Source organism: Candoia aspera, chromosome 4 (assembly GCF_035149785.1).
Source record: "Candoia aspera isolate rCanAsp1 chromosome 4, rCanAsp1.hap2, whole genome shotgun sequence".
NCBI classification, from domain to species: Eukaryota; Metazoa; Chordata; class Lepidosauria; order Squamata; family Boidae; genus Candoia; species Candoia aspera.
Window position 1 is genome coordinate 104,579,844 of NC_086156.1, and position 23,704 is coordinate 104,603,547.

The 23,704-nt window shown below is 43.7% G+C and overlaps 1 protein-coding gene across 1 annotated transcript; it reads right to left on the minus strand.

The window, feature by feature from the left end:
• Positions 1-3,787: 3,787 nt before the first annotated feature.
• METTL17 (methyltransferase like 17) lies at positions 3,788-20,879 on the minus strand. The gene is made up of 15 exons (XM_063302550.1): positions 20,798-20,879; positions 19,142-19,295; positions 18,576-18,731; positions 17,729-17,813; positions 17,002-17,083; positions 16,251-16,324; positions 15,676-15,770; positions 14,328-14,398; positions 13,128-13,235; positions 11,632-11,756; positions 11,250-11,263; positions 11,094-11,197; positions 10,534-10,626; positions 7,951-8,135; positions 3,788-7,826 (listed from the first exon to the last, which is right to left on the minus strand). The coding sequence occupies exons 1-15, from the start codon at positions 20,864-20,866 to the stop codon at positions 7,670-7,672; spliced, it is 1,572 nt and encodes a 523-aa protein (XP_063158620.1). The 5' UTR covers positions 20,867-20,879; the 3' UTR covers positions 3,788-7,669.
• Between the last annotated feature and the right edge of the window lie 2,825 nt (positions 20,880-23,704).

Below are 23,704 nucleotides of genomic sequence, written 5' to 3' on the forward strand. Positions count from 1 at the left end.
CCAGCCCATTCCACTTGCTCCACTAAACTTTAAAATACCATACTTCATTTATGGGAAACAGCCTATCAGGGAACCTTTCATCATAAACTTAAGGTCACTGGGACACAGTAGCAGTAGACAAGGGCTCCACCTCAACTTTCCAATAAAGTAAGTCATTAAAAATTGGAGTTTGTTGACTTAACAAAAAAATAAAGCCACTTGAGAATTGATCTCCAACTAGATCAGGACCTATAAATGCATGAGTCATGTCAGCTACACCATGCCTTTCTTTTTAATGAAATAAGGTATTTATATGTATATATTTCTTTTGATAGAGTGAAAAGTAGACTAGTGATAGAACACCTTTCTAGCATCCAATATGCCCAATTTCATAGTGGTTATTACAAAGGATCTTAAACTTAAGGCAGTCTATATGCCTGGAAAATGTGCACAGAAGTCAACAGATCAAACTGTACTAAGTAGAAATCCAAACAGTTCTTCAAACGATGTTAACAGATTCAGGGTGCTAAGCTACGCTTAGTTTAGTATGTTGTGTGAACCTAGCCAATGTAGTTTGTAAAATATGATTGACTGCTTAGTGCAAAATTTGAACCCTGCAAATTGTGGTTTATTCAGTAAAGTAGCACTGAGCAAGCCATAGCTTAGCTTGGCACACATCCCGTGCATGTACTTATATTGCCAACTAGAATTATTTGCAGAACTATTCAATGTAAGGCTAAAACCCTGGAAGGAGGGGTAAAATTTGGATGGCTGGGGCTGCCCTTAATATTTTTGCAGAGGGCAGCAAAGGCCACAGTGACAATGGCAACGATTAGATGTGCAAACTGTTCCATGCATGAACAATTCTGTGTGGGGGGGGAGGGGGGAGGGGGGAGGGAGGGGGTACAAAAATGGAGAAAAGCTGCATATAGCCGAGGTTTATGCTATCCACCTCTGCAGAACAGGTGAATTTTTTTTTTCAAGTAAGCAATTGTATCACCAGTTGCAGTTTTGAAAGAGGTACTTCAAATCTGCTACCTATTCAATGAAGTAATTCAAAGCCAACTCCTACAAAAGAGGTAAGGGTCACTCTGCCCACAAAAGGGAGGATAATATCACTCTTGGCCCTTGATCACTGGCCATGTGGCTTCAGGCTGATGGGACTTGGAATGCAACAGTTCCTGACAGGCCCCAGGAACCCCTCTTCTAAACACAGTGGCATCTGAATGAGGAGGTTGCACCTCCCCTCTGGAAAGATGCCACAAGCAGGATCCATGCAACAAGCATGCAGCAAACCTAGTAACTGGCCTGCTTGCTGAAGCTGAATAATCGCCAGTGGAAATCCTCTGCAGCACAGACAGCCAGACAAAGAAAACAGATCTGAATCCCCCACCCCGTATCAATAATCTGCCATTCAGTGCAAATATATACAAACAATAGCCCCCTTTAATGATCTGAAGAGAGATGAAATAAATCAGAAGAATCTAAACGATCAGGTGGATGCCAGCTGGAAATTCTGGAAGTGGCCCAGGTTGGCAGGAACCTGCATTAGAGGCTCAGTGCAAAACCAACAAACAAATCTGGATCTGAGTAACTTTTTTTTTGCTGAATCTGACCATGCAGGTGAGTAGCTGAAGATCCAGGGCCCAAGACTAGTTTGTTGAGCTGGGTGGAGCCACACCTACAAAGGTTCCTTTTTATAACCAACCTTTCAGTTTTATTGACTGCAAATAGGGCCAGATCGCTACGTTGCTGCAGAATTATTCCAGGACTGACCCTTCCCTTTTAATTCAAGGCAAAACAAAACTGCCCCATCAGCATAAAATCCAGCAGCATCAGTATCCATACCAAAGCTGTCTCTGCTAAGGTAATGAAGGCTACAACCCAATAGCCTCATTTGTTAGATAGTACAGCCTACTGGGTACAGTGGGACATACGTCAGAGTAAACATTTAATATACTGCGCCCATTTTACAGGGTTTATTATTAAAGACTACTGGACCTCCGACTGTGCTCCGCAGTTCAGGTAGGAAGTGTGGCCTTTGGAATAATGTATTACGCACAGCAATAAAGGAAGGAAAATTGTGTGTGTGTGTGTGTATATATATATATATATAAAATATATATATATTAAAAAAGACACCGTGTTTTTCAAATCTGCCTTGTGGAATCTCTATTGCAATGCCAACCTCTTCACAACTGATCCACAGAAAACAGCAGCATCTGCTCCAGATACAAGTAGTCCTCGCTTAATGAACACAACTGGGACCAGAATTTCAGTTGCCGAGCGAAGCAGTCATTAAGCAAATCCAACCTGATTTTACAACCTTTTTTGCGGCAGTTGTTAAGTGAAACGCCATTGGTGTTCAGCAAATCACATGGCTGTTAAACGAATCACGCGGTTCCGTTGATTCTGCTTGCCAGAAGCCGGCCAGGAAAGTTGAAAATGGCGATTGTGTGACCATGGGATGCTGCGACAGTCATAAACGCAAACCAGTTGCCAAGTGCCAAAATCGTGATCATGTGACCGCAGGAACGCTGCAACGATCATAAGTGTGAAGACCGGTTGTCAGTCAGTTTTTTCAGCGCTCTTGTCTGAACCATCACTAAACAAATGGTCATTAAATGAGAACTATCTGTAATATGTCTAGTTTAACTTTTAAAAAAATCCTGTCATGTGCCAAGTTTTGTGGCTAGAACTACAAAACTAGCTGAGGGTGGTGGTCCAGACTGAGTGCTACCTTCAACATAACCTACTGAAAACATACCTAAAAGGCTCATTTTTTTCCCAATAAAAATATTCATAGGAAATAGGCAGCAGGCTGGAAAACCATGCTTAATTAGTTTCATTTTTTGCTATGGACATTTTATTAAAAATAAATAAAACAGCAGGGATTACCATTTTAGCTACTTGTGTGTCCCTGAGAGGAAGGAAGGAAAGAAGGGCTTGAGTTTCTGTATTCCCTTTGTTGGAGGATATAAACCCTGAAATGAAACATTTTGTCCTGAGCTTGGGACAAAACAATCTGAGAGGGTTTCTTAAGAATCTTTTTTTCTGAGCTCGGAACACCCATTAACAGCTGTTTCAAACTTGGATCATGTTTAAATACCATCTGTGACCAGATGCACTGTGAAGAAACTAATTGATCCCTTGAGTCATAATTAGAACCCATTGCCTTTTTCCTTCTTAAAAATATTGGATGTTGCCTTATACAAAATTAAAACATTGATCTATTTTGCTCAGGCTCACTTGCAGCAAACTTCCCTGGCTTGATACTCCTCTAAAAGCTCTGAACTACAACTCCCACAATCCCACGCTGGCAGGACTTGAAGCAGCCCAAACCTTCAAGGTCACACTTAAGGTAGTCCTCATTTAGTGACTGCCTCGTACAGCAACCATTTGCAGTTATGATGGTGATGAAAAGATAACTTATCAACCAATCCTTGCATTTATGACCTTCACAGGTCTGTAAAGCAAAGGAAAGCCGAAGTAAGATCTTAAGCACAGTACCAAATGGTTTCATTTGGTGTCCACGTCGCTTAATGACCAAGTTACTGGTCCCAATTGTGGTTGCTAATTGAGGACTACCTGTAATTGGAGAAGACCATCTTATGCTGGCAAGCAAAGGCTCTCCAGCTGAGGACCTATTCTCATTCCTCCCTAAAAATGTCAGTGAGCAAATCCATCTTTGCCAGGAAAAACCCTTTCTCAGGCCTACAGATAGTCTGACTTCCCCTCAATTTATAAAATGAGTATATCTGGAGACAATAAACACAGTACCCAGATGCAGCTATGAGACCACACTTACTCATTTATGGCTGAGCATATTGTGAAAACCAATCCAATTATGGTTTATTCAATCTATGGTTAATCAAACTGTGGCTTAGTACAACGTGCAAACCCAGTCACCGTGCTTGGGACAAAAGACACCTTTTGGGGGACCAGTCAGACATGATCAATGACATCAATGACATGATCCAGAGGGAAACATAATGTATCAGAGGTACCTTACTTAGGAATATTAACACTTTGGGGCTGGATCTGCCAACACAACGGAGCTCAACTCAGCTTACAAAATACAGGCTCCGATTTACCTTCTGAATTCTTGGGGCAGCTGACCATGAGTGAATGGGCCCCATGTCAACGCTGAAGATGGACTTGCTCAAATTTTACAGCTGGAAACACAAGGGCAGGTAGCAGGCCTATGAATGCAACCTTCCCTGTACCAGCTCCTCTGTGGCTTGCCCCCATCTGGTGCAGTATCTCACTGGGCCATCTGCTTTTGCCAAGTATTGCCAGAAAAACCACAACAAAACAATCCTACCAATTGTTGGGGGGGGGGGGCAATGCTTTCCAAGATGGACAGCATAGCACACCCCTGCACAAGGCGTAGTCTAGGATCATTCTTCAGCCATGTCATGCCAGTATCCTGACGTTCCAGAAAACTGGCTGTTTTGTTTTGTTTCAGTAATTCTGCATTGGCTCAACCAGATTGTGTAGGTTCACCGATAGACAAATAGGAGTCTGCTGTGTCGTCCTTTCCTCCTTTCTGCTCTCTCTCCTGGAAAGGGTGTAGGTGGGGAAGGAATAAAAAAATTCACCCTTAGGGATCCAACTGAAAATTAGCTGGGTTCTTCCCCTTCCCCCGGAAAAAGCAGCAGCAGGAGCAGTGGGTGTCTTAAAGCTTCCCCTTAATAATTTATGGACTTTTAAAAAATATCAAATCATACCCTCTTCACTCTTAAGTCAGGGCTGATTCCCAGGGCCCTACTGAGCGTCGACATACAGAGGTCTTTTAGGACCCAGCTGAATTCCTTGTCTTCAGGGTCATGATGGACAGATATCAAAAATCGTCCTTTAACTTAACTGTCCTCTGACCCTGGAGACTGAAAAGTCAGGATATTTTTTTACTATCCCTTTTATGAAGGTATTTACTCTAACTTTATCATTCACATTTTAATGAGCCGACCGGGCAAGGCAGTTAAATGGTACGTACTTTGCCTCTCCTCCAATCAAATCCATACAGTTCCAGTCCAGTGGCCAACTTTCAGACTAATGTCTATGCTACAACACAGCAGCTGATAAGTTTCAGCATTTATCGAAGTCAGCAACCTGTTAGCAGAATTTTAATAGTTAATTAATTGGCGTCAAGATACTGCTGGACATGTGAACGGTGGATGTTCTTTCTTTTCTGTTTGATGGCTGTTGCGTGCTATTCTAGCTGATGAAAAGGGGTGAAAAACACTTGCTTCTTTGGACTTGATAGATGCACTTCTAAATAAGCAACTGGACAGCAGTTTGCTTCCATTTGCTAAAAACGCCTATTTAAGGGAGAGGAGCAGAAGGATTTTAGAAAAGCAAATGAAATTACTGAAATTGGTATTGTATCCCAGGAGTGCACTGGGGGACGGCGATGGGGGAGACTCCAGTTAAATGACCCATCAAAGCCCTTCAACTGCTATAAAAAAAAATGGTAAATTTTGTGACCGAAGGGATGTAAAAGAAAAAGAGGCTAATGTTAGCTTCATTTAATCCATGTCAGTTAGTTTTAATTAAAGCTACAGCTAATTTAAACCAAACTATAGTTTTTATCTTAGTTCAGCCTTTTTTTTTTTTGTCCTATGCCATCAAGGACTTGAAATAGGTCTCCGGATACACACTCAAAAGCCAACTGGAACATTGGATGAGATAGGTCTCCAGCATGATCCAGCCAAGCTGTTTTTATGTTCTACAACAGCATCAAATGCTCCCTAGACCAGTGTTTTTCAAACTCGGCAACTGTAAGTTGTGTGGACTTCAACCCCCAGAATTCCCAGCCAGCATGATTCATTCTCAACAACAGAAACTAAAGTCAACCCACTGATTTCAGCAGGCCTTTTAACAACATTGGTATCACAGAGCAACAGCTGGACACACTACACAACTACCCGCATCATTGAGCAGAACCCATATCCTTTCTGATTAGGAAGCTGGTCCTCCAGTTTCCCCCCGTTGGCATGCAAATCAAAGTGCCAGAAAGCATGGGGCACCAGATTTGGACTTCAGAAACAATGGATGGGAATCAGACTCAGGCAGGGGGCACTAGAGATTTGGATGATAAAGTCTTCTTTAACGTGATCTCTGTGGCTTGGAGATAATTTGGAGGGCAGGGGAGAAGAAACGGTTGAACAAAGCATGTCGGTGGCCCAACCTAAAGTTCACCCAGGTTCATGGGATTGGGCTGTGAGCCCAGGATTCCATGACAAAGCCTGCTGAAATTTGTGGGGCTTTTCACTCATTGCAGAAACACAGGTAGGATTTCTGATGCACTCTGGAAGCAGCAGGGGTGTCCTTAGAAGCCAAGGGCGCCACCTCCATTTGGGACAGAAAGATTCAACCAGCTAGGCAGAACAAGCAGCAGTGGCAGCAAAATATCCACAACTTCTTGAATACCACCGCTGTTACCCAAAGAGGCCTCTTGCATGTGTGCAAGAGAGCTTATTTAAAGAACAATGAAACTATTAAGTGCCCAAATTTTTCTCCCTCAGCAACCAATCCCAAACCTGCTAATCCCAGGATCCCTCCTATGTTGATTGTTCTCCAATTTCCTAACTTCAACCTACTCAACATCTTTTCCAGAGCTGAGATCAAAGTGGTCATAAGCACACACCCTTTTGCATCCACTTGAAACCAAAGCTGTCCTCCCACTCCCTCTTCACTCAGGCTCTCCAAGCCCACTTTATTGGAATGCGCACTCCTGAGCCTCCCGCTGGAAAAAAAACAAACCAACAAGTTGGGGAGCACTTGTCCTCCTCTTCAACCAATCAGACAGGAAGGAAGAGCAAGGGAGCAACAACCAGGACAACCCAAGCTTTTGAAACTGCTCATCCGGCTTTCCATGTAACCCCAGATTGGTTAGGAGAGATAGTTGTGAGTTTCAGTACACCCAGTGCCAGAACAGAGAAATACTATGCTGATACATATAATTCTAGCTTCTACTATTTCTCAGGGTGGGGTGTGGGAGTGCTGACTTACTGTATTTATTTCTTGTGTGACACACTCCTTTCATATGTGAAACTGTTTCTAATCTAATGTTCATCACCTTGGGCTAACCTTCTAGTTTGTACTAGATGATGTTTTAAAGGAAGAGAAGATGTAAATATTCCACCTCCAAACCAAATGGAACAGTCCAGAAAGAGATATATGCCGCGTAGCCTCTGCCACCCACATGTCCTTCAGGCCTTAATCAGTCCCAACTAGCTTTCATAGCCAAGGACTAGAGATGGAATCTGTAATCCAAATTCTTTGTAGGGCTCAAGGCTGAAGGAGGAGACCACAGAGTTTGTCTTGGTGTGTGTCTCAGAGCACGTTCAGCGGAATGAGCCTGCCCGCCACGATCACAACTAATCAAATCTCTGGAGGCCCGACTTGGCTTGCTATGACATCCAAGAGAGGGAAAAAAGCTGAATTAAATCCAATGCATCTGACGGGGGCTGAAGTTGCTCCAAGAAAATCAGCATAATCCATGGAAAATGGATTGAGGCATACCACAATTTGATCTTCTTGATTATATAGGCATGGCCAAGCAGAAGACCTAAAAAAACTTGGGTCTATGGTTCCAAATAGTATAAGGAATTCAGATTCTGGAGACCAGCAGACATCCTGTCTGGATACCGAAAGGAAGCACAGAGGTATACTGGAAGGGACCTCATCAATTCAGATCCTGGGAACGAGCAGTATTAACTTTTTGAGTATTGTTTATCTGGCCTTCCAGGGACGATTTGTCCTCCAAAATGGATTTGCTATCTGGAGTCAAAATAGGAAGCTGATCTCCACAATGACTGCTCCGGGCACATCGATAGAGATCCCTGCAAGGAGCAAAGACAGATGATGACCCCAGGGCCACATTCATGAACACAGGCCCCATTCTCAACCCCCAGTCCAGGGAACCAGAGCCTGGATCTAGTGCTCCCTTCAAGAGGAATCTAGTACCTGCTATGTTTCTTTGATGTCACAACAGCATGTTGGAGGGTGCCATCAGCACAACAGAGGTGCACATGGACGTGGCGTTTGCGGCAAAGGACAGGTTGGGTGATTCGGGGCCAGGGATCCATCAACTTCTCTGATCCTCGGCACAGGATCAAGAAAGAAAATCTCTCGGTTTTCTGTGGAGGATTCTGGAGATACACACACAGGACAGAGTGATCTTAGAAAATCATGCCCTCTCCTCATGGTCCAGGCAAGGAAAACTAGCAGAAACATTAGACTGACACACTGACTGCTGTCATCTTTTCTTCCAATAGGTCCACAAACCCACCAGGAGACCACAACTTATTAATTCTAATTGAAATTGGCTGGAACGTAAACTCTGGAAGAAAAAAAAAAAAAGAGGAGGAAGCGTGGGTCAGAGTGGGAAGCCCCCCAGGAAGTTTGACTTCTATCAACAAAAAGATCTCATCTGGGCAATTGGCCTTGGGATGCACAGAATCATTAGGAATTCTGTAGTGATCTTTCACTTCTTTCTTCCCCAGGTTTGTAGACAGTCTTCAATATATTGCCTGAAGGATGCCTCGTGTGGCGCAGAGTGGTAGGCGGCAGTATTGCAACCGAAACTCTCCTCACGACCTGAGTTCGATCCCAGCAGAAGCTGGATTCTCGGGTAGCCGGCTCAGGTTGACTCAGCCTTCCATCCTTCCAAGGTCGGTAAAATGAGTACCCAGCTTGCTGGGGAAGGTGACGACTGGGGAAGGCAACGGCAAACCACCCCGCTCTATAGTCTGCCAAGAAAACATTGAGAAAGCAGCGTCCCCCCAGAGGGTCAGGCATGACTGTGCTTGCACAGGGGACCTGTCACCTTTCACATATTTTATGAGAGACTTACAAACTCTCCAGGTTCCCAGCCAGGATGGCTTACATTGCAAGGAAATTTTAACTCAATCCATCTAGGCTAGGGAAACCTGAATTAAGATCTTTGAAAGACCCTTAATCTTTCTTCATTTGTAGGGGTGCAAAATGGTACAATTTGACCCCAGAATGTTGGTTTTCTTCAGGAACAGGCTGATGTGCAATTTTTGCTGAGTTGAGTTCATGAACATGTTTCCATAAGTGCATGAACTACTCCTAGGGGTCCACATTGGCCCAATCCAGCCGAAAAAAGAAGATACAGGTAGTCCTCGCTTAGCAACCACTCGTTCAGCAATTGTTTGAAGTTACAACAGCACTGAACGAGACTTATGACCAGTCCTTGAAGTTGCAGCCGTTGCCTCCCCACAATCACGATTGCGACTCAGGCACTTGGCAACCTGCACACCGTTACAATGGTTGCAGCGTCCCGCAGTCACGTGATCACCACTTGGGACCTTCACTGCTGGCTTCTGACAAGCAAAATCAATGGGAAAGCCGGCAGGAGGTATGAGTTGTGGTCACATGACATTGCACCTAATGACCATGTGTGATTCACTTAATGATCACAACCGGAACTGCCAGAACTGCCATTTTAAGTCAGCACGGTCACATGTTTTTTTGCTTTACACCTGCGTCGCTCAGTGATAGAGTTCCTGGTCTCAATTATGGCAGTTAACTGAGGATGACCTGTATTCCAGAGCAGGATCATTGTTTTCAAATCTCTATGTATGTTAGGGATAACCACTGATTTTACTTCAGTTTGTTTGCTTGTTTGTTTGTTTGGGTAGCCTCCTTTACTTACTTTGCCTACTCCTGAACTGCCTTTCTTGTTGCACAGAATCCCATATGCTTACTCAGAGGTTGTGTTCTCACTAAACACTAACCCCAGCCCTAATCCCAAGACAGAACACAAATGCTCTATCCAGACAACATGCAATTCCTAAACAAATGAACCATATTATGCCTTGATGTGGTTCACCCAACATGGTTAGACCATGCCTGGGTTTCCCACAATACTATGAACCACAAATTTTCCTACCCATTTTATCCTGGTTTTGTAACTTCCGAAAATCCCACCTGCCCATTCAAACAGGAACACGTTACCTTTCCCAGGCTTCATATAGTCTTAAAGTTGTACTCCAGCAGGAGGGTTGTAAACGAAAAAGAGAAGGACCGGAACAAAAACTAATTCTGGTTTAAGTTAAATAAAATGCAGCTAACACTACTATTTCCCACGTATCTCGTGATCTTACCTCTTTGTAAATATATTACAATTTGGGGAGGCACTGGGGGCTGCACAGGTCATGTAGCAGTGTCAAGTGATGCCAGAAACTGAACAACAGAATACTGTCTGCTCTACCCTGGTGCTCTGCGTTCCTCCCAGTCCATGTTGTCTGAATAAGTCCTACCTAAGTATCAAGCACTTGCTGTGACTGCTCTGTTCTGAGGTGCTCCAAGCGTTCCTGTAGATGGGTCCCCACTGTCCTGTGAGGATGCTAGAGACACAATGCGAAGAAATGGAGGGGACAGACAGACCTGACTTGGCCTGCTTAGAGCCCTGTTAATTCACTCACTCATCTGTGGTAGTGCCCAGGGGAGTGAATTTCGTTCAGCACACAGTTCATCACCCCACCTCTTCTCAAAGGGAGACAAGCAGGCAGGTAGACTTACCCAGCAGAAAGGCAGGGGTTGATACTGCTGGAGGAAGTTGCATGGCAAAGGACTATCCAGTAACATGCGCGGACAGGGCAAGTGATGTGGGCACTAGGCAAGTGAAAGAGACAAGTCAATGACTATCATGTTCCGGTAACCCAGAGCCCTTGATGGATGAATACAGAAATCCTCTTCGGCACTCCACCATGCAAGAAATGGGTTTACACCATTTCTGCTCCTGCTCACTGAAGAATACGACCGCAGTTGCATTGATACGCTTTCTCCCGCCCTCCGCTTTGTTTCACCATCAACTTTTCTTCATCTTCAGTGCCGGTATCCAAAAACAGCGGTTTAAGCTCTGATCAAAAGCCAAGATCTGCACATATCCTGGACTCACAATCAAAGATCAGGTTCAGAGACAGAAAACTAGGAATGTTGGCTTAAGAAACCCCCAGAAATATTTACACAATGGCACAAGAATGGCTTGGAGTCCAGCACAGCAGACTTCTCCGATGAGATAGTTTTACATTCTAATGTAGCTTTGGCAAATGAAGCTCTGGACAGATTTTGGTACTTACCGGAGCAAAAACATGAGCTGCTTGGTTTGCTTTATCTGCGTCCTGAGAACAAAATGAAAAAGCCTCAGTCAGTAAAACTGGTGGCCCCCACACTTCTCCATAACCTTAATGTGGAGGCTCACAGCCCATGATGAGTGATTTTTGAGTGACTGCTACAACTTATCCAGTGCCTGGAGGATAAACAGAGACAGAAGCAAAACAAATTATTTGGGGAATTACCAAGATTGCAGTAAAGAAAACCATCTCCCCCAAGAGGGGGGGGGGGTCCTGAACGCTCACACCTTATGCATGCTTGAGAACAGAGTCCACCCTCCCTTCAATCACAATTAAGGTGGGAGAGAAAAATCCATCTCCTGCTTAATTAAATCAGATGACACAAGAAGACACCTGTAATGTATGTGAGAGAGAACTAAGACCGAAACAGATACATACTTATTAACTGTATCCCTGCTTTCAAAGAAACTTGAACCACGTAAAATTATACCCAACTTAAGAACCATCTAATGAGGCATCTGAGGTGTTATCTTTCCTTCATCACCATTTTGCAACTTTTTCCCTTTTAAGCAGGCCATTAACTGGAAAAAGGTGACTCGCCTTCAAAACGACATCTCGGGCCTCCATGAGCATCTGATGGCCTTCCTTGGTTCCATTTTCAACCAGAACCTGGAAAAGAAGATAAAGGGGGAAAACAAATAGATAAAGGAAACGGGGCGGCGGGGGGAGAACACTCTGGCCTGCAGTCCAAATGCAACGGGTTGTCATTCCGGCTGTTAACTCTTCTTTGCAAATTCTGCCCTTTCTTCCCAGGCTGGTCCCTTTCAAACAAGTTCTAAGGAGACTCCTTCCTCCATGCAGGGTAAGCCTGGATACCAGGGCTTCCTGCCTCTTTAGAGAAAGGCAGAAAGGGGGTGAGAGGTGTTGGTTCCCTGTTCCAATATTATCCAGGCCGTACAGAGGATAAATGAAATCCTTGTGTTATGTGTGAACCTGTTCTCACAAGAATGAGGACACCAGTAACATGGAAACAAGGTTCAGAGGAGGGAAACTAAGAAGATCAAGCAGCTGGAGCAGGTTCTCTATGGGGCAAGGTTGCAACATTTGGGGCTTTTTAGTCTAGAAAGGTGAATGAGGGGGGACATGATGGAGGCATACAAAACTATGTATGGTGCGGATAAAGGACAAGGAGAAGCTATTTTCAGTTTCCCAAAATACTACAACCAGAGGTCACCCACTGAAACCTGAAATAATCAGAACAGACGAAAGGATTTAAAAAAAAAAACACAACATGTAATTAAACTTTGGAATTTATTACAAGATGTGGTGCTGGCTACCAGCTTGGCTGGTTTCAAAACTGGGTTGGACCAATTCAGAGGTCATGGGGATCAACAGCCGTTAGCCTAGATGGCAGTGTGACTGCCTCTGAAGGCCACCTTCAGGGAGACTAGTGGGCTTGGGCTAGGGGTCTGATCCAGCAAGGCAATGTTTATGTTTTCAAAGAAATGGGTTACTGATTTTATTTATATAAAGGCATCATCATGTGCAAAGAGAGTAGAAGAGTTTCACTCAAGTTTTTTTCCTACAGGTCCCTAGTGTACCCATGTCTTCTGTTGTTCAGCACAAATATATTCACCTTCATTATGGGACGGGGCATTCAAGTGTGGGCAAGAAACACTGTCCTTTTATCACTTTGATTTTCAAGAACATCGCATCCTAAATATCAAGGGAGTTGCTATCACTCCACAGCCAGAGCCTCTGCCCTCTCTCTGACTTTCCTGTGAGTGAAGCTTCCAGACAGCAGCAGCAGCATGGAGGGCAACCACAGTCTAAGGAATGATGGCCAACTTTCCTGCAGCCAACAGCCCTCAGCAGAATGTGAAAAGAGGACTTGGGGGCGATATGCAGGCCCCAGGCTGCCACCTCTCAATCCAGAAGAGTTACCAAAAGAGCATTCAGTATGAACCAGGCAAAGTTCCAAGGCGGAGCAGAGAGTAACCAGGCCGAATCCATCCAGGCAATCCAAGGCCTGTTCCTTACCAGAAAGTTGTTGGTTTTCTTCCAGAGATTTTGCACTGTCTCCACTCTCTGAGCATAGCTTGGCAGGTCGTTGAGAGAGAAAGCGGATACCGTGATATCAAACGTCATCTGGGGGGGGTGGGGGGGGATGAGAACAGAAATGAGCCCGGATTGCGATTACAAATTCTGTCTGAGAAAGCACAGTGGTAGAAATCTGAGACCCTGGCTTGGGGAGACAGGATCAGTTAAAAACTGGGTTTGATTAAGCCATACTCTCTTCACCCATCTATCTCACAGGTCTATTGTGAGGATCCAACGAAGGTGCAGGGAGAAGGCCTACATCCACTGCCCTTAGCAAATTAAAGGAAAGGCAGGACAAATCATTGAGAGGGTCTTCCTAATAAGAGCCAACGCTTCTCATTTTATTTAATCACTTTACATGGTGGCTGGGGAATTCTGGGAGTTGGAAGTCCACACATCTTAAAGTTGCCAAGTTTGAAAAATACTGCTGTAGATAGTTATTGGAAAAACATCCTAATCTGAGGAAAAGCACAACAGGAAAATAATTACCAATTCCCTTTTCCCTTCCCATAATTCTTGCACTGAAGAGCATGCCATTGGACTCCATGCCTCACATGGCCCTTCCAACTGTGCAATTACACACACGCACAGTTGTACATATATTTATTTATTTAAAATACTTCTACGGCCACCCATCTTCCCCCATGCAACCACAGCATCCTCCTCCAACTCTGATCTCACTCTGTCCCAATGCTTGGGAGAAAACCCAGCTTTTCAGGGGTGACAGACAGACAGACACTCACACACATACTTACTGTAGAAATAGTTATAGATATATATGGATTGGGAAGCATGTCTCTCTTTTATATAAGAGAGAGAGAGACATGCTTCCCAATCCAAGCCAAATGGACAGTTTCTAACATTTTCTAATACTGTAGGAAAACTTTACAGCCTGTAAATTAATGCCCCCAAAGTAGATCAGTTTCAATTACTAAGCCACAGTGGAATCTAATGGTGGAGATCTTAAACAAGACAGGAAAGGTAATTCTTGTGAGGGCTCCCAGACAGATCCCACAGAGAAAAGCTGCACTAAAAATCCCCAAGCCAGAGATCAAAAGGGACCTCGAGGGTTGGCATGGTGAGTTCATCAAGTCTGCTGGGACCCAATCTCTTTTGAATGCAGTTGTGAGTTGCGTTTACCTTCGGCCCAACAGGGAAAAACTGCCTGAAGTAGACACCGGGAAAGCAGAGTTCCTGGGATTCAGAGAAGCCTAGGAAGAAAACAGGCAACAGGTAAAGCCTCAGGGAAAGGGGCTTGTGACTGGGAGAGAGGTGGAAATCGAGCAGGTCATCCTCAAGAGGATACAGGGAAATGACAACTGAAGGAGGTATAAGTTTAAGCAAACCAGTATGACATTGCGACCAAGAAGAACATTAGAGTTTCCAATTCTACCCAAACAAAATACTTTCTACTGAACATCCGTCACAGTAAGTTTAAATTTGGCATCAAGCAATGAAGAAGAAACAAGGCTGGACGTTCATGACAGCCTTGGAAGAGCCCATAAAATACCATGGCGGCTCACACCAGATTTCCAGCACTTAAGACAGGATAGGGTACCAGCACCGTGCTTAGCTGTATCCCACCCAAGTCTAGCAGGAAGCAGAATGACACAGAACAGGAAACCGAGCTTTAATATGAATACCATATATAATATGGTAGTATTTATTTATTATATTTATATTGATTGATTTTGGTATTTATGGATTGATGATGATTTATGATTTTATTGAATTTTAAACTGTTTTATTGTGAACCGCCCAGAGTTCCCCATATGAGGGAGATGGGTGGTGATAAAAATATGTTCGATAAATAAATAAATAAAATGTAATATTGCTTGAATATGTAAACCATTTGCACAGCTTTTATTAGCAAGTGAACTAGCGTTTTCTACGCTCTGCAGAAACACCAGACACCTATGTGAACTTTTTTGGACTCTGCTCTTCTTTCTCCCTTTAACTAAGTTTGCAACGACCTACAATATTACACGTTCCTGGTGGAAGCTGACATGGTAGACAGCTCCCAACGAGGGACAAAACCAAAACTTGGAAACAGTCCTGCAGGAAATACCTGTATCCAAGGAAAGACTACGATCTAATTGTGCTAACCTATGGATGTATGTTATTATCAATTAATTAAATTTATATGCCACCCGAGTCCCAGCAACTCTGGGCAGTATATGTGAGTTTTGTTTTGGTAAGGAGAACTTACAACATTTCCTCCTGAGTTTTCCCCAGTCGCAAAGACAAAGCAGTCACTGCACCATAAATACAGTTGCCCTAGGACATCTCTTCCAAAAAGTAATGCAGACATTTAGGGGTATGATTGTCAGGAGGAAAACAGAGTGATGAACAACCACCTTTGGGGCACAGTTGAAAGGAAAGACTGCCCTCCAGTCTAAGGACTAGGAAAAAAAACAACTTTTGTTGGACTGAGCGCGCCACAGGCTGAGAAAGTGAAAGACTGTACACATCTTCCTTCCCACCTCACCTCTCATCAGCTTCTCTGCCAGGGCCAGCATGGGAGCAGAGCGATCAATATTCATGTATTCTTTCAAGCTTTCCCCCCAGATGCTGTGGGCTGCCCTAAAGTGTACAAAACAAGAAGCAAGGGATATATCAATGAAGACATGTTCCCTCCTTGCTCCCCCACATCCCCCCACCCCGGGTCCAGGATGGAAAGCCACTTCTGTCACATGCATATAGCTCAAATCCCTTTTTCTGGAGGCCTCTGACAATAACCGCCAAGACCTGGCTGCAGAATTTCCCCCGTTTTGGAAGCACTTCCACATGTGATCCTCTTCAAAAATGATGTGAAACTCTGCTGCCAGGAAGTCACCATTTAAGAAAACCAGGAACCCTAACCCTGTTCTGTTCACACGTGCAACGGCTGGCTTTGCAGCGTTCAGCCCCTTCAAAACTGTTACGCGGAAGCCACGGTCAACAAAAGACTGCCTTCCCCTCTCTCTCCCCTGGTTTAGGGTCTTCCTCCCTCCACTATGGAGATAAGCCTCACTGTTGCTGTTGTGGAGAAAGGCAATTTCTCCCTTCCAAGGGGATTCTCACCAGCTGGCAGCACCGGTACCTGAGCCAAAATCCAGCAAAGTTTTGGGCTGGAAGTCTGGGACTCGCTTCTGGATCTGAAGGGAGCAAAATTGCAGAGAAAAGGGGGATACTTTCACAGTTTGGAAGAACAGTATATTTGCCATACTTCGTAAGGTAAGATCTGATTCTGAAAACGACCGTATGTTTTTAGGTCTTGGAGAGATGCTACAAATCAACCCATCTTCACTCACATTCAAAGGAAGAGGAGCTGCTGCAGTAAAGGTCCTGTTCATATCATCCCAATTTCCAGAAATGAGCACACACAGCAGAGGACAGGCTACCTGATACTCACGGCCAACAGAGTGGGAATATCTTGGGGCTTCTGGACCTTACACCTGCTATACAGGAACTGACCCCTTTCCTATCACATTTCTACAGCTCAATATGAGGGAAGGTTCTCCCTCAGCTAAATCTGGTTCTGGCACATGAATACTTATTTCAGTAATAATTTGATTAACAGTGGTTGCGTCCTAAAAAAATCTACCTCCTTTTTCCAAAAGGTGAACCAAGGCTGAGACGTTAATAATGAACAAAAACTCAAATCCAGAAGGTGATGGGACTCCAAGGCTGGCATATCTCCACACTCCCTCCATGAAGCTCTGCTCTGAGAGATCCAGCCTCAAGGCCAATAGATTGCTTGCTGGCAATTATTCCGGTCCTCCCTACATCATCTTGCCCACTGCTCTCCAAAAGCTACAGCCGCACAACTTACTTCGCAGAAAGCTCGGCTCACTGCCGCAAAGATTGCATCCATCCGGGCGACCATGTACAGAAAGCTGAGCTCTTTGGTGTAACTTGAGAAAGAAAAATTGCAGCCTTGGTCAGTACAGGGCAGAAAGCTACACAACCACCACCTTCCCTGCAGCTAGACGAAAGTCACCTAAAGTCATGAGAACAGGAACCGTTACACAGAGGTAAATCAAATAAAATAAAGCCACAAAGTTTCTACAAACAATTATGCAGGCGTATACAGAGCACACAATGAAAAGATCCACGCAGCTCCCATCCTGATGTTAAAAACATGGCTTTTCTCCCAGGCCTCAGGATAGAGTGCCTGTGGAACCCCTCCTACTTTTGTTTCACGGTACATATTTAAGTGTAAGCTGCCAAAAGTTATTTTGAAATCAGGCGGCCTCTAAATCAGTCTTTCTCAAGCTTGGCAACTTTAAGATGTGTGGACTTCAACCCCCAGAATTCCCCAGCCAGCAATGCTGGCTGGGGAATTCTGGGGGTTGAAGTCCACACATCTTAAAGTTACCAAGCTTGAGAAAGACTGCTCTAAATCATCATCATCATCATCATCACCACCAATAATAATAATACGAAGGGGCTATGTGAAAAGAAAAGCTAACAGGCCTTTACAATTCAAAGAGATTAAACAGCAAAGGTTCAGCTGAGTCTTCCTCCAAAAAACAGTGTCTTGGGTTTTAGACACTCACTTTAACTCTTCCCAGTGGTAAGTCGTTTTACGAACAGCAGTCAAGACTTCTTCCTTCAGCTCCTCCTCTCTTTTACGTGGAGGCACTTCTCAGAGAGAGAAAAGAGAAGGAGTACAAGGATTATTGTTGCAATTATTACATTTTTGTCCCTCTTTTCTTCAAGGACAGTGTGGCACACCTCACCGTTCAGCCCCTTACCCGTTTGTCTACACATTCAGCCCTGAGAGGTGGGATCACTACAACACAGCGATCAATCCAAGACCATTCAGCTTACCTCACTGGCAGGGCAGGGAGATTTGAATTCTGGCCCCTCTACTCCTCTCCTTCTGGAGAAAATCCTGATTGAAAAACCAACTTTCCTATAGAATTTATTTTTATTTATTTGCGAGAGTCATGTCCCAGCTTTCCTCCAAGGGCTCAACAATTGATCTCCATTCTTTCTTTAGATGAGCAACATGTTTTCTATTTAAAATTAACACATTTCTCCTTATGATTTCATATCTAACTACTCCCCAGGTTGTCTTTCTGTTCTCCCAACTCTTTTTTAAACTATCCTGTATATTTCTGATGTTTTATTTCAAGTTTTTTTTTAATCCATTTAATTGTGTCCGATTCTCAGCGACTGCCTGGACAAGTCCCTGCAGTTTTCTTGGCAAGGTTTTTCAGAAGTGGTTTGCCACTGCCTGCTTCCTAGGGCTGAGAGAGAGTGACTGGCCCAAGGTCACCCAGCTGGCTTTGTGCCTAAGGCAGGACTAGAACTCACAGTCTCCCGGTTTCTAGCCTGACACCTTAAATAAAAATTAAAAAGTGTGGTTGTTCCTGACTTCTCTCCACCATGCACACCCACCTTTCTGCTGGGCTTGGACTTCTGCATCCTTCCTCAGCTTCTGCTCCAAGAGCTGTGCTTTTCTACGCAGATCCTTCAACTCTACCGGGCGTTTGCGGCTCCACAGGTAGTTGCTAAAGGACTGGGATTTCTTCTCCAAATTGCGTATAGGGGATTCTGGGAGAAAGAGTAAGACAGTAACCAAAGAAGCCTCTAAAACAGGTATGGAAACTAAAAAATCACCCCAGAAGACAATGATAAACCAATTCCAAGTTGTTGCTAAGAAACCTGTATACACAAAGCCACCAGGAAGTTTGCTCAACTTGAGAATATCTTTACGGAGGTGTTTTGTGACTGCATTTTATCATGTTCAAACACATATAAATACATTTGGTGTATTGCTAGAGGCAGCTGATCAAGATTTAAATGAAAGAATAGAGAAATAACACTCTCCAAACTGATAACTAAGCAGGATCACTGAATTCACACTGGCACTTTACTCAGTTCCAGAAACAGTAGTGTATACCTTCAGGTATAACACCAGCTAATACATCCAGAGAGCCCCATCTTTAATGAGCTTTACTCACGGGCCACCCAAAAGGAAACTGCTTCCACTAACTCAGGCGGAAGGTGCACACATTTGAGATGGAGGATGCCTGGGTGTTTTCGGTGAGGAACTTTGTTCAGGAAATTTGAAGAATTATCTACTTGAGAGACACTGGGAACGATAGTCGCCAACCTCTGAGCAGGGAGACAAAAAAGAAAAACACAGAACAGAGTTTTAAGATTTAATCATGGGTAGGCAAATCCAAAAATGGCACAAAATCAAGACCATTCCAAGGTTCTTTCTAAAGTGCAGCTCGCAAAAGAATATGCAGGCTTTAATTTTCAGACTTTCAATTGTATCATTGGGCACACATATTAACTTCTGTTAGAATGGCAACAATGAAATTTATTATTTGGCACCTTTGAAACCACAGCAAGTACCGTACATGGTTCTAATTATGTTCAGTATATAGCTGTATTCCCTGCATTAAAGCAAGCTAGCCATATTGCTGTGTTACTGGAAGAGAAGCTAAAGTTTGATTCTTGTTCTCATTAGAAATTGCCTTTCTGGAATAATTCTTACTTAACAGGCAAGAGTGGGGGAGGGCTGAAAAACTGGGGCTGAAAATAGAGTTAATACCATACCCAAATCCACTTATTGTTAACCACTAAGATTTCTGAGATTGTGAAAAGAATGCCACCTTCCTAAAAGCGCTGAATGGCAACATATTTAATTAAAACATTTACTACAGTCTTAATTTGGACTTGAAGCACTGGTGGTCTTAGAAAGACCTATGATTTTATTTTATTATTTAAAGTTATATAGCCACCCATCTCAAATTCATGACTCTGGGTAGCTAACACCAATTAAAATCTATATAAAATCTATATAAATTAATATCTATTGTAAACTGCCCAGAGTCACTCTTTAGAGAGATGGACGGTGACAAAATATGAAATATGAAATATAAATTAAATTAAATAAATAGAGAGAACTATGTAACATGCTGAGCATCTTAGATACAGGATTTTTTAAAGAGGCAAATGATTCAGTTTTATCAACAACTGAAGAATCAAACTTAATGATATTAGACTACAATTGAAAACAGAGCATCAATTGTACGTGTGGCATGTGACTAACTCCAAAAGAAAGGGAACATTAGAACAAGGTTGCTTGAAGAAATATGAGATTAACATACTTAAGAGTATGATTTTTTTTTAATCCTGAGCCCTTAATTGCCACCCTCGATATCATTCAGCCATGTATCTCTTGTTTAATATAATACATTAATATACCAACTTTTCTGAAAAAAGAATAGACACGAACCAGCCCTCCAGCCGATTTGGGTTTCAAACTGGGGTCTCCCCACTTCCCAGCCTGGCACTTCCAAACCAGCACCTTCATTCAAGGATGGACTAAACACCCATCATCCACAGCCACGCCTTATCTCACTACATCATTCTGCGGTAGAAATACCCACATGGTGGATCCTGCCTGCTTCCCTTAACGGTTTTTATCTACACAGCTCTAATTAATGGCGATTAAGAGTCCCAGTTTTTCAATTAATTCGAATTATATACTGCTCGGCTTCAATCCGGATTAAAACCCAGTGGAGCCCGCCCGCTCACCCCCTTCCCCGAGCAATTAATAACGTAGAAGGACCGAACAGAGAGAGAGGAAAATAAAAAAGCCTCACTCTGAGTATTAAAGAAGGAGTAAATACGGCGGGCGCGCACGCTTTCCGCAAATGTTTCATCGCCGCCATCTTCAGAAGGAACTTGTTGCTTAGCGCGCAGGCGCAATACTAAGCCCGCCCATATGAAGGCGCATCGCGGCCGCCATCTTGGGAAGGGGACGAAGAAAGATTTAGAAAGGCGCCTGCGTGTCTGTCTCTGTCTCTCTTTCTTTCTCTCTAGCTTTCTTTACCTTACTATTTGGGCGAGCTGCAGCCGCAAAGCTTCCCGAACGGCTGATTGGTTGTCGAACCACCTTTGCGTCATCAGAGCCCCTCCCCTAAGATTCCGCGAGCGGGTTGGTTTTTTTTAAGCTACCGTAAGGGAATTTATTTGTATAAGGTTTTCTGATTTGTTTATTCATTGGTTGACGCTATGCCTTCAGGCCCTATGTCCCCGCCCTTCATTTGCATGAAGCGCGCTCTTTATTTCAGGCTGCTTTGAAGAAAATTGGAAAGCTTTTTTTCTCTTTCCTTCTGTGGACGTGCACGTAGGAAGCGGAGGGGAGGATTTTTGGGGAGGTGTATCAACATAATCCAGCTCAATTTTCCACCCCGCTCGTTTTCTTTGCTTCTGGGAGGAGAAGGACTCTTTTTGAAGTCATTCAAGAAAAAACTGTTGAACTCAGTGGCCGAGTTCCCCAGACAGGGTTCCACAAACTAGGTGTTGTGTGAACCCACCCCATATAATGTGAATCCCCAGAACCGTGTTGAATCACTCAAGGTTTAGTTAACTGCAAGTAAGCTTATGGTTCAAAAACAGGCTTGGACTATATGCTCTGAATAATTAAATATTCCCAGCACTTCGGACGTTTTTTAGATTTTCCAGGATTTTTTTCCTGGTTTATGAACCTTTTGTTACAGCACTTAGATGGAAAAAGCTAAGAAAGGTAGAACCTGGTTAATTCTTGGATGGGAGACCACTAGGAAAAGCCCAGATCTGTAGGTTATACTGAGAAATTAAAAAATTGCGGAAGGAGGCAATGGCAAACTACTTCCATTTGTTTCCAACAGAACACATGTTAGACTATGGTCACCATATCTGGCTGCAAAAATCGACATGATCATTAGATGGCAGCAAAGAACTGGAGATTTGTGTACCTCTGTGCTGCCCCCTAGATATTTGCAGTCCTAATAGGGACTATCTGTCTGATCTCCTTAAAGTCTGTTCCCATGAACACAATTCAGCAGCTGGGTTAAAAACCTAGCAACCACCTTCCCACAACATGCTGTGCTTGGTTTTGCTTCACAGCAGTTCATCTTTGGTGGTTTCATGGATTGTGGGAACCCGAGCTATTTGATTAGATCAGTGCATTGTACAAATCCAGAAAAATGGCTCATCCAGTGACAAGGTTAAGCACGTAGCCAGTGAGTTGTGCTTATTGGAGGAGGGGATGGTGAACGGAGAGGATTTCAGCTTGCAAACCCTTTCTGCTTTTGAAAATAAGCTGCACCACCTGGTTTTTCAAAGCGCTGTGAAACTTGGCAATCTGCACACCATACGCTTTGGAGGTTGATGTAATCTGGAAGTGTGGAATCTGCCCATGCAATTAACTTGTCAAGCAGCTACTTGAGTGAATGATTAATTTGCCAAGACTTAATCATCCCAAATTGGACACAAACCAAGTCATGACCTCTCAAATCATAAAAACGATCTATGACATAAGCAGTTTAGAATTTCTGGTATGCACATACAGTTGCAGAAATAAGGGGTTTTTTTCCCAGTTATGCTTCTTATAGTAGCTGATACTTCTCCGAAAAAAAGAGGTCCCAATCATTTCCATAATTTTACTTTATCAATGATGCAAGCAAAACTGTGCTCAGCGCCCGCTGCAATTTCCCTATAGCTGAACCTTAACTTTTATCAGCAGAAGAAAGTCGGTATATAATTGTATTGATTATATGTGTTAATGATCCATCAAAGATTGCTTTCAGAAACAGCACTTGGTTTTGGAATCCTGCACACCCCAATAATTAAGCTTCTAGATGGGGGCATTTTCAGAACAGCTCCTTTGCTGTTCCAGCAAAATGAGCAAAGGATGGGGACAACGTTGCATTCTAAGCTCCGCCCCTTTGGGACATGCACCGTGATGTCATATGCATTTACTAAAGGGGAGGAGCCTGCAATGCAACACTGCTTTTGTCATGTTGATGAATTCTGTACAAATCCAGTGAAACTGGGGATCTGGGATCATTCCCAAACTGGGAACCTGTGTCTTTTTGGGTGGGGCAAGTTCATCTCTACCCTGAACAGGCTTTATTTAATTCCCTGACACAACTTCCTCTCTACTCAGCATCATAGAATGGATTTTAAAGGCTTTCTCAGCAATAGAATGGATTTTAGAGGCTTTCCTTACACGCAAAGGTCATGATTCTCATAGTAAAGGTAAAGATTTCCCTTGACATGAAGTCCAGTTGTGTCCGACTCTAGGGGGTGGTGCTCATCTCCGTTTCAAAGCCGAAGAGCCGGCATTTGTCCGTAGACACTTCCGTAGTTATGTGGCCGGCATGACTAAATGGAACACTGTTACCTGCCCACCGAAGCGGTACCTATTAATCTATTCACATTTGCATGTTTTTGAACTGCTAGGTTGGCAGGAGCTGGGACTAGCAACGGGAGCTCACCCCATCACGCGGATTCAAACCACCAACCTTCCAATCGGCAAGCTCAGCAGCTCAGCGGTTTAACCCGCAGCACCACCGCGTCCCTCATGATTCTCATAGTCAGATGTTATTTCTCAAAGGATACCTGAAATACTGGGGATTAAGATGTCCTTGCAGCCTTCCAGATAGGGATGGGCTTTACCTGGGAGAGGTGTTTTCATATATGGTGCACAGTCCTATCATGCATACATTGTATTCTTCCAAGCT

Bases quoted from the DNA above. Each gene is read 5' to 3' on its own strand.
- METTL17 (XM_063302550.1), bottom strand. From the start codon at position 20,866: ATGGCGGCGATGAAACATTTGCGGAAAGCGTGCGCGCCCGCCGTATTT. The intron at 19,296-20,797 runs GTGAGGCTTTTT...CTCCCTGCTCAG, and splicing joins CTCCTTCTTTAATACTCAGA to AGGTTGGCGACTATCGTTCC. The intron at 14,399-15,675 runs GTGAGGTGGGAA...TTTTCTTCCTAG, and splicing joins GGCAGAGAAGCTGATGAGAG to GCTTCTCTGAATCCCAGGAA.